Genomic DNA, 11,693 nt, shown 5'->3' with positions numbered 1-11,693 from the left:
GGAACCAGCCTAGATGCCCTTCAATAGATGAATGGATAAAAAAAATGTGGCATTTATATACTATGGAGTATTACTCTGCATTAAAAAATGACAAAATCATAGAATTTGGAGGGAAATGGATGGCATTAGAGCAGATTATGCTAAGTGAAGCTAGTCAATCTTTAAAAAACAAATTCCAAATGACTCCTTTGATATAAGGAGAGTGAACAAGGACAGGGCAGGGACGAAGAGCTTGAGAAGAAGATTTACATTAAACAGGGATGAGAGGTGGGAGGGAAAGGGAGTGAGAAGGGAAAGTGCATGGAAATGGAAGGCGATCCTCAGGGTTATAAAAAATGTCATATAAGAGGAAAGGAGGGATAAGACAAGATAATACAAATGGAAGAAATGATTTACAGTAGAAGGGGTAGAGAGAGAAAAGGGGAGGGGAGGGGAGGCGAGGGGAGGGGAGGGGGGTTAGTAGAGAATAGGACAGACAGCAGAATACATCAGACACTAGAAAGGCAATATGTCAATCAATGGAAGGGAAACTGATGTGATACAGCAATTTGTATACGGGGTAAAAGCGGGAGTTCATAATCCATGTGAATCAACCATGTAATATGATGTATTAAGAACTATGTAATGTTATGAACGACCAATAAAAAAAAAATAAATAAATAAATAAATAAACAAAAAAAAAAAAAATAAAAACACCTTAAGAGAATAAAAAAAAAAAAAAAAAAAAAAAAGAAAAGTGTATACATCTTCTTTTTGCTCATTGAACATTTTAACTAGGAACTCTCTAAAGAGTCAGTTGTTGAAGTCTTCAGAGCTGTTTTGGGTTGTTTGTTCCATTTTTTTCATAGTGCTTATATGTTTACTAATCTACTGGGAAGTATATTGCTTTGCTTTTTAAGCAAAGCACTATTTCATGAGCTTCTTTCTCCTAAGAATCCTTGGTTGGGTAACATAGAGGTATTGATACTTTAATTCCCAGCATCACTTTGAGAAAAGCAACTGAACCCGTATTTACTACAGTCACTTTAGTGCTAAGCCATATACTGCGCAATCTTATGACATGAAATACTTGCTGATATGGTTCTCCACAGTTCTCTTATCCAGATATAAACTTGTAGTAAAGTTCTGGAACATGTTGAAAAATTAGTTATTAAACAGAGTACAATTGATGTGACATTATGTGAGGGCTTAGGGTTGATGAAGAAAGATTGGAGGGGAGAGAGAGAGAGAGAGAGAGAGAGAGAGAGAGAGAGAGAGAGAGAGAGAGAGAGAGAGAGAGAGAGAGAGAGAGAGAAAAGAAGAAAATAATAGTATGCCCCAAGGATAAAAGGATAAAAATATGGGGGCATTTGAGGTAGTAGCAGATAATATAGTAGGGAAGCTAAAGTGTAAGTGGAGTACGTATAAATGAGGACTAGGGAAACAAAGATGGAGAGAATGATTCTAATTAATGCTTTAAAACATTAGAGGAAATACATCTAAACAGGTTGAAGGTACAGTGTTTGCTACTAGGTCAACAACTAACAACCAAGATAAAAAGTACTATACATTATTAAAGTTTATGTGAGAGTTATTTATAGTAAAGCATGCCAAAATGAAGAAAATCCTTGTTGAATCTTGGCATGTAGGCCATTAGGATTTGAGACATTGAGAAGATGTTCATAATTCTTTGATTTTGGATCTCTCCAGAAGTGCTGGATAATGAGACACTCCTTTAGTTGTTGTGGACCTCATTCCAGCCAGTTCTGGTTTGCCAGTTTAGGAGCCTGTGGTTGATGACTGGAATGTATGGTGGTGTGTCTGTTGGTTGTTTCAGTTGTACACAGAAGTTCAAGATGCAGAGCTCTGGGATGTTATTGTGATTGTTGTGGGTCTCCATGAACCTGCTCCCCTCTACAGGATCCTTTTAAAGATGGCATAGAGCCAGGTGGTTGTCTATAACCACAGGTCCTTTGGTTGTGGATTCTACATGAGTGATCTGTGCTGCAGAAATGCTCACCCTGATCAATGCTGATCACTTTGGTACTGACCTTACCATTGAGGAAAGACACTCAGCTTGTTCACTTGGTTTCTAGTTTCTAATACCCAAGTTTGGGAAGGGCTGACATCAATTTTCTGTGCTGACTATAATTGAAGCAGGGTCTAGTCAGTATCCAGTTTCTAACTGTAGGTGTGGCTAAGCATCAGGCTGGGAGCTGGGTCAGGCTTACCTCTTAATGTATATATGAAAGGATTTAGTACAGGTGCAATGGAAATAGTGAGCACTGATATCCCTTGTTTAAAGATATCCTTTCCTCTTCAGACAGTTTGAGATACATAAAAATACAACTGCCATAGAGATGGAGACAACAATGAAGTGAGAGGAACAGGTGGAAAAAGCCTTCTTCTGCAAGAAAACTAAAAGGAGACAGAGACAAGAAGCAGAGGCAGGAAAGATGGCTGTTGATCCAAGTGGCCACATTTATTTATACCAGTAGGTTCCATTAGGTCCTTAATGCCATAACTACATTGTTGTTTATTGTGTCTTTAGGTAGGTTGGAGAGTTAGCGACAGTATTCAGCTTATTCCTCAGTTACATACTATAGTTGCAATGTGCAATGTTAGGAACTTTTGAGGAGGAAATCCAATGAGGTCAGAAGAATGATGGTAAGATGTCCAGTAGCACTCAAAAGGTATGTTACAAATAGAAAAAGAAAAATTACAGTTTTGTTACATTTTCCATGCTGTGGGGTTATATTACTTTGGTAGACATTTCTTTCAGGTTGAAAGAAAATGAGATTGACAACAGGAAGTCCAAATTAATTCAAGACTGTCATGTCCTCACAGTTGTTGCTGGTATTGCATATTTCTCTGATATATGATGTTGAAAAAACATAATTTCTACAAAGCCTAATTAAAATTACTCAGCTTTTCTTTAGGGTGCTCTCATCAGTACAATGCTCTCCAGAGACATTTTAATTATGCTCTCCAACAAGAATCCCCTGTGTCTGTGTGGAGGAGAGGAGAAAAATAAGCAGATAAAAGTAGTTGGCTTATTTAAGAAAGAATATTTATAAACAAGAGACTACCAAAAACTTAATCTTGGATCGTACAACTTGGCATAGCCCTTTAGTAGTAATTGTCTCCACAATTTTGTTTTATATGCAGCTCACCTCTTTTCCATAACTATTGATTCTTGATTTTCATTTATGATATGAGCACTCTTCAGTTCATCAATTAACTTTCACTTAACTCACAAGCAAAATATGCACCTTTATCAACTCCTACTTGCCTGTTTCTCTGTAAGTATTTTCATAATAAACTGATACAGTTTCCACATTTTTTACTCCTTTTGTTCTTTCACTTTCTTGCTTTCTATTTCTCTCTCTGTCTCTCTTGTTCCTTCCTTTTTCCTTTTTTTCTTTCCCACTCTTGTACTTTCTTCATTTCTCTTCTTTCTTTTTTTTAATTTTTTTCATTATTTCACTCTGTGAAGCTTTGCCACACTACAGGAAAGCATTATCTCTAGCTCTGGCTCATACATCCTACCCTGTAAGCAGTTCTAAACTGTCCATTTTTTTTCCTCTTAAATAATTGGAACCAGGGATCCTTTTATTCAATGACAAATTTGAAATGCTCCCTGAGTTTCAGGCTTACAGACTTTACATGAATTAACCAATTGAGAGTGCCCTCAGAGCTTCTGCCACTGACCAGGGGACACCAGATTTCTCATCAAGTCACAAACTCTTTTCCTAGATTATAAATTCCAGAGATTTTGGATCCATTACCTACATCTGGTTGTTGCAACTTCTACCAGTACCTGAAGCTATGCCCCCTCCATCAGAGTCTGTCTGATGTTAAAAATAGGTTTTCTATTGGAGTCATTTCTACATTAAGTTCACTGTATATAACAAGGATCATGTGCTCAGATTCCACTTATATACTATACAAGTTTGTATTATGTAAGAAAATCACAGGTACACACAAGTTGAGAAGTACACGAAAAACTCTGAAAGTGAAGCATCACACCTTGTGATACAAAGAAAGCAACCTACAACTTGGGTTTCAGCAGTCCAACTGCTACCACGTGATATTACCTCAATGTAAGTGCATTTTTATTGCTTGCTTCATTTATTTTTCTCTTTTCTAATCATTGTATAACCTACAAAACTCAACTTTGGTGCACCAAAACTTATCTATACAGGTATAATATTTTTTATTAACAAAATAAAAGATTTAATACTTTGTAAAGTATGAATTTGTTTCTTTAGATAATGAATTGGTTTTGATGGTCCTTATTTATTTATTAAATTATTCTCTATACATTTGAATGATGTTAAATAACCTGAAAAGCTGAAGAATTTATAAACAGTCAAAAAGTTTCATTTTCCAAAAATAAAAATAACTTGTGGTAATAGGGATACTATTTTTACAATAAATGAATATTCTACATTTTAAAATTTCTACTTATTTTTTACACACATATGATCAGATTTTTTTAAGAAAGTGGAGTATCTTTGTTTAGTATATATTTCTTATGCAGATGCAATTATTAAGCCTGGAAGGAGAATAACTTCATAATAAATGACTGGTGATGCATAAAGCAGATAATACAAGTTATTTTTTTGGTATTGTCTAATGCATACATTCTAAATTTGGTACACCTTAGAGGCTAAATTATTTTTTCTTTACAAGCCTTTTATGTTTCCTCACTCAGGAGTCCTAAACTCATTAACGAATTGTTTCTTATTTTTTATTTTTAGACCTAAAAATAAAGAAATGAAAAATCATACATCTGCAACTGAGTTCATTCTTCTGGGATTAACAGATGACCCAAAGCTAAATATTTTCATTTTTCTCTTTCTACTTTTCACCTACATACTGAGCATTGCTGGAAACTTAACAATTATCACCCTCACTCTGGTAGACTTGCACCTAAAAACACCCATGTATTTCTTCCTCAGGAATTTCTCTTTCCTAGAAATCTCATTCACCACAGTTTCTATTCCTAGATACCTGGTCAGCATCATAACAGGGGATAAAACCATTTCCTACAGTTCTTGTGTGGCTCAGGTGTTTTTCCTCATACTGCTTGGTGCAACAGAATTTTTCCTTTTGACTGCCATGTCCTATGACCGTTATGTGGCTATCTGCAAGCCACTGCACTACACAATAATAATGAACAGCAGGATCTGCACCCTGCTTGTCCTTGGTTCTTGGCTGACCGGCTTTCTCACCATCTTTCCACCTGTGATCATGGGACTACAACTGGATTTCTGTGACTCCAACATCATTGACCACTTCACCTGTGACTCTTCTCCTTTGTTCTTGATTTCCTGCACAGACACATCCCTCCTAGAGCTCTTGGCATTTATCCTGGCAATATTAACTCTGATTACAACCTTAACATTAGTGATTCTGTCCTATGTGTTCATCATTAAGACAATTCTGAGGATCCCCTCTGCTGAACAAAGGAAAAAGGCCTTTTCCACTTGCTCCTCACACATGATTGTTGTCTCCATTTCTTATGGAAGCTGCATTTTCATGTATGTCAAAACTTCAGCCAAAGAAGGAGAAGCGTTGACTAAGGGCATAGCTGTGCTCAATACCTCTGTTGCCCCAATGTTAAATCCTTTTATTTACACCCTAAGGAACCAGCAGGTCAAACAATCCTTTAAGAACTTTGTCAAGAAATGCTTGTCAAGTAAATTTTAATGTTAAATAAATTCATTGCCTGGGCATTAAATGGAATGTCACATGCAATGCCATATTGTGGTGAGCCGTTTCTGTGAACTGTGGCCGCCATTACAAGATGGCGCCTTTTTCCCCTGTAGTCTGTGACAAACAACTCCTTATCAGAATGAGTTGGCACGCTGTGACTTGGCACCCTATGAGAAAAGTCCACGTGGCAGTTGTGCATTGGGGCTTTATCTGCTTTATTAAGGCTGGGGCACACGGGAGTAGTAACAGTAGTGGCAGTAGTAGTAGCAGTAGTAGTAGTGGCAGTAGGAGTAGCAGTAGAAGTAGTAGGAGTAGCAATAGAAGCTAAAAGACATGTCAATACAAAGGCCTGAATAAACAGCTGAAAGAAGAAAAAGTATCAAGGACCTGAATAAACTGCTGAGAGAAGATTCCCGAGTTGCGTCTTCCTTGCGGGCAAGGGGTCGCGACACCATATCAACACTGTTGTATTTGGGCATCGACTCACTAAGCTACTACCTTTGCCTGAATGTTGTGTTCTACATTATTACATTTCCATCTCAGTTGGAATAGTTAGCATTTTACATTTATGTGCCCTGAAAGTTTCTTGAGCATAATTTAAAAAAAATTTTTTTTGTTTTTAGTTGTAGATGGACACAATGCCTTTATTTTATTTATTTATTTTTATGTATTGCCTAGTGCCACATTCATGGAAGGCAAGCACTTTGCATCTGAGCCATATAACCCCAGCCCCTGAGCATGAATGTTTTGATGTCATAAAAATGAAAATGACAGTTCACAAAATTACCAGAATTCGGGTTTTAGGGTAATTGAAGAACTTTCTTTTTGAGTACCAAGCCAAAGCTCAGCAAATATTATCATGCCACTCTGAGAATTATTTTTTTGAGGGCATAAGCAGAGTACTAAAATAAACTCTTCTTTGAGTTAATGTATTCTAGTGTGTTTCTATTTCTCTTCCTGTCTCTAATGGTTCTCACATCATGAATATTGTCTCATTCTATTTAGTGCATACGTATTTGTCTTCATTGTGAATTAAATCCTTTATTGTTGTAGTGCTTGTTAGTTTATGCTCTTTGACTCCAATTTCAAAGTTATATAGCAAGGATGACTGATATTTCTAGCAGGCTCCAGTATGCTCAGCAGGATACATCTTTAATGAACTACACTAATGGTTGCCCCATATCCCATTATTTTCTTTTAATTTGCTATTTCTGATCCTGGATTTTATCTTAGAGGATTTATGTGTGTGTGTGTGTGTGTGTGTGTGTGTGTGTGTGTGTGTGTTATTTATTTGTTTGTTTTTGGAATGACTCTGTCTTATCTTTGGTTTTGCTGGATCTTATGTCATATTTTTGCAGCATGTTAAACCCCTATGCATTCTATCATCCTTGCAATTCTCAAAATTCTAATACACTGATGATACCTTAAACTGTTTTTCAGTGTGTACATTGTGTTATTCTTTTTTTTTTTTTTTTTTAGAGAGTGAGAGAGGAGAGAGAGAGAGAGAGAGAGAGAGAGAATTTTTAATATTTATTTCTTAGTTCTCGGCGGACACAACATCTTTGTTGGTATGTGGTGCTGAGGATCGAACCCGGGCCGCACGCATGCCAGACGAGTGCGCTACCGCTTGAGCCACATTCCCAGCCCCCATTGTGTTATTCTTTATATTTATACTCCCTCTCTCTCCTTTTCTCTCTCTCTCTCTCTCTCTCTCTCTCTCTCTCTCTCTCTCTTTCTCTCTCTCTCTCTCTCTCACTCTCTCTCTCTCTTTAGCTCTCTCATGCATACACACACACACACACACACACACACACAGGCACTTTGACACTCTGGAGGGTGTGGTATTAGGAATGTTTAAAATATTCTCTCTTTGGTATAATCTCTTTCTTTAAGAAGTTGTTAGTTGTAACTTTAAATTTGTAAGAAGAAAATTTTGTTCCATATTCATCATTAACCACTTTGCAATATTCTTCTACAGCCATGCATCTACATGTGAAATTATTTCATTTACTGTGGGAACACTGCCTTCCTATTCATTAAAATTCACAGTGCTTTAGTTATTTTTTTCTCCTCCTTAAAAACAATGAGTTTTTCTCACAAAGTTTTATAAAAACAATGATACACATAATAAAAAATGAAAATTAACAAACTTATACAGAGAGTATGAATATTTAAAACATCCCTATATCTTGGACAAAATATTGACTTTGTGTGATTGCAAGAAATGTTCTGCTAAATTGATAGCAACTTACTTTTGAAGTGATGCATTCACTGGAATTTCTTCTTAAGCCTCATAGAACTGAATTTTTAAGCCCATTCAGAATTAGGTTTTTGTTACTATTTGCTTGACAAGGCCTTTTATTTTTACAGTGGTTGCTTTGGTGATTCTGTATAAGTGTGAATTTGCTTTGTACCTTTTGATGTAGATATGACTGAAGCAATATGGTATGCAGAAGTCTAGCTCCTTTAGTGCATATGAGAATAGAGAAAAGATGTGCTGTTAAATGTTGAACAATGAAATGTTCATCCACAAAAATGCTAAGATATAAATTTTGTAATGCAACTGATAATAATAAAGCATACAAATATACTTTTTTTGCAAATTTCATATATAGAATTCATTTTTATACAATGTTTCTGTTGTTCTTTTCTAAACATAAGTTCATAAGAAGGTAATATTTGCCATTTAACCACAGTTTGACAAAGTGTATTTCAATCTGCCCTTTCTCTGTCTTTAAACCTGATAACATGTAAGGTTTGAAGAGTTGTTAAGATTAATTTTAGATAAATATAATTATGTTTACAGAGTTTATTTAAAATTTTGACTTTGTTCATTGACTGCCTACCAAGATTTTGAAAAGGTTAACACTGTGGCCCTATCCTGTATTCTCAGAATTGAGGACAAAGGGGGCTCTGTTAGGTTATTGAAAAAAAGGTTGTATTTGCTGTAGGCCTGAAATTTTAAAATATGCACATTATTGCAATTTTATATGTTCTTTAATAATATATTATCTTCAATGTACATTCTTACATGCTATATTGACCTATAAATTACAATCAGATATAAGTAATATTACACAAATTTTTTTCTTAAAATTAGAGCACATTCATCATTGATAATTTATTATGATATACATAATACTGACAAAAAAATCTAAACTTATAATTATTTTGTCTAGAGTTCCAGTTATAGGACAAAATTTACAAAGGAATGAAACGATATGAGATTTTTTGTATTGTTATAATATTCAAGCAGAAGAGCAAAAGAGAGTATCAGAAATGTAAAAAAGAATGTAAATATGAAATGGTATAATCAGTGTTAATGTTATATGTATACTATGTTTATGTATATACATTAATGATAAACATACATAGAAAAATAAATATTGAGAAAAGAAATTTATATTGAATAAAATGAAGCAAAATTTGATACTCTTAATCAAAATTTATCTAAATAAATTTATTCCACAAGTCAAACAGTAAAAATTAGTATAAATTTTTCAAAGTAAAATTATGATAAAATATATACCTTTCCTCCTTTCATTATTTCCCTGTCTTTTTTTTCTTCCTCCTTCTTTCCTTCCATTTTTCCTTAGCTTCTTTTTTTTATTTGCAGTTCTAGATATTGAATCCAGGAAAGCTCTACCATTGATAGTATCATTGAGCAATAATTCTCAACATAAAAGAATTTTTTTTCTTTTGATTCAATGTTTTGATAAGTTGACCAAATTGGGCTCAAATTTATAATATTTTGCTTAGATTCCAGAGTAGCTGGGAACACAGGCATGTACCACCATATCCTATAGAATGTATCCGTTTCTAAGTGATGCTATAATAAAAAAAAAAAAAAACAGAAATGGGGTGACCTAAGACATTGGATTTTAAGGTGTCTCACTGCAAATTCCCTGAGTTGTTGGAGTTCAGTGAGCTTCTTAGATATGTAAATTCATATTTCCCCCAAATTTTAAAATTTTGAAGATTATTTCTCAAATACCCACTTTATGCCTTTCTATTGCCTTCTGGCTTCCCATAATGCATGCTTTGGTACAGTTGGTATTGTGCAAGATCTGTAGGCTGTGTTCTCTTCTTTGTTTTTTATGAGGAATGGAAGCACCACAAATATGTTTGAAATCATATCATGAGTTGATATTCACTTTTGTTTTTACTAAGAAATATACCAAAATTCAGAGCATGGCCATGTCAAATGAAACATCAATTAGAAATTCTGGGATTTATAGATTCCTCAGCATTATGAGCTGTGATATTCTCCTTTATGCTAATCACACATTTATTGCCTTTAAATGGAAACACGAACATTCTCATTACATTAACACTACCAAATGTTCATTTGAAAATTGCCACGCATTTTTTTTCTGGGGAATTTCTCTTTTGAAGAAATTTTGTTTATAACAGTCTGCATTCCTAGATTTCTGATTAGCATTGTTATGGGGACACAATCATTTCCTAAATTCTTGCCTGGAAATTTATTGTATTTTATTTTATTTGTTTTCTTTGGTGTTTTATTTAATGCTTTGGCAAGCAACAGAATTTTTTCTTTTCTCTGTCATGCCCTATGATCATTATGTGGCTATCTGCAAACCTCAGTATGAAACTTCTATTATGAGGAAAAAAGTCTGTAACAATCTTGTAACCAGCTCATGGCTAGATGGTTTTATCATTATGTTTCTCTCAGTGATCTTGGGCCTCCAATTGAATCTCTGTGACTTCAACACAAATGAAAAGAGTCCATCAGTGACACTTCTCCTTTTTCCTGATTGCTTGCCTGCCACAAAATTACTAAAGGTCTTAACATTTTTCTTAATAGTCACACTCATAGTATTTTAGCACTGTTAATTCTTTCCTACATACTCATCCTTGGAAGTCTGAAGTTTCCCTCTGCCCTGCTAAGGAAACATATATGCCTTTTCCATTTGTTGTTCCTCTATGATTGTGGTTTTCATTCCTTATGGGATTTGCATGTAAAAAAAAATGCCATCATGGAATAAGGTGGTGGGTGAGTAGAGGCCAGACCATATTGATTGCTCTGTCTTTGAACTGGATCAACAGTTGTGCAGCTCCACAAGGAGACAGGAGAGCAGAACTGTATTCCAACTCAGCCAAAGCACAAAAAGTAATGGAGTTTTAGAAAAATAAGAGAGTTGCAATGGTCAGGTGAGTCTGAGTAACAGTCTACAAGAGCACCTGGAGTGTGGCTGTTCAGGGGAAATGGGGAACTCCCTTTCTGAGTGCTGGGAGGAGGTGCGGATATCATAAAGGTCTCAAATATTACAGACCACACCAATCAGACAGATATGCAATTTGCGATTTTAAGTATAGAACTGCAAACATCCATATAAGCAGATCTGCACTGGAGAGGTTATCTGCACTCCCTGTTGAAGACAGTGAGAACTGGGACTAGGATTGCATCTTAAAGAGGGACAAGATTATTTGTAGAGAGCATGGGCGATCTATACCCCTTTCTGCATCCTCTATGGTATTCTTGACATCCCCAGGACCCAGAAGACTACAGCAGTACATTTCTCATTTTTTTCCTCACTTTTTTCTCCTTCTCTTTCTCTCTCATTTGAATGGCAAACCCCAGTACAATAATAAGACCAGATGGAGATGGGGAGCAAAGGAGATAATATTGGGGATTGAGACTGAAAAAATAACATTATATTCACTTATGAATATTCAAAAGAACCATATAATTATTTAAAACTATAATGTATGCATACAAATAAATTTTAAAAAATTCACCAGGAAAAATGAGTCCAAAAGAAATATGATTGAAATCTTGCAAAATCTCACCATTAGAAAGGGGGAAGAAACTTTTTTTGTTGTTGTTAGAAAAATCATGTCCTTCATTAAATGTGCTCTTAAAGTAGACAATCAAACCAAGTCACCAGTATTTCTCCCCCATTTCTACAGATTCATTTTTCGTGTCACATCTAGGTAGATATAACACAATTCCAAGGATTAAAATAAAAATC

At 35.1% G+C, this 11,693-nt stretch overlaps 1 protein-coding gene across 1 annotated transcript; it reads left to right on the top strand.

The window, feature by feature from the left end:
- The first annotated feature begins 4,758 nt into the window (after nucleotides 1-4,758).
- Nucleotides 4,759-5,694, top strand: LOC113178208 (olfactory receptor 6C76-like). The gene has a single exon (XM_077799056.1). The coding sequence runs from the start codon at nucleotides 4,759-4,761 to the stop codon at nucleotides 5,692-5,694; it is 936 nt and encodes a 311-aa protein (XP_077655182.1).
- The last annotated feature ends 5,999 nt before the right edge of the window (nucleotides 5,695-11,693 follow it).

This window comes from Urocitellus parryii, chromosome 5 (assembly GCF_045843805.1).
Source record: "Urocitellus parryii isolate mUroPar1 chromosome 5, mUroPar1.hap1, whole genome shotgun sequence".
Classification (NCBI taxonomy): domain Eukaryota; kingdom Metazoa; phylum Chordata; class Mammalia; order Rodentia; family Sciuridae; genus Urocitellus; species Urocitellus parryii.
This window is presented reverse-complemented; position numbering and strand designations above follow the sequence as displayed.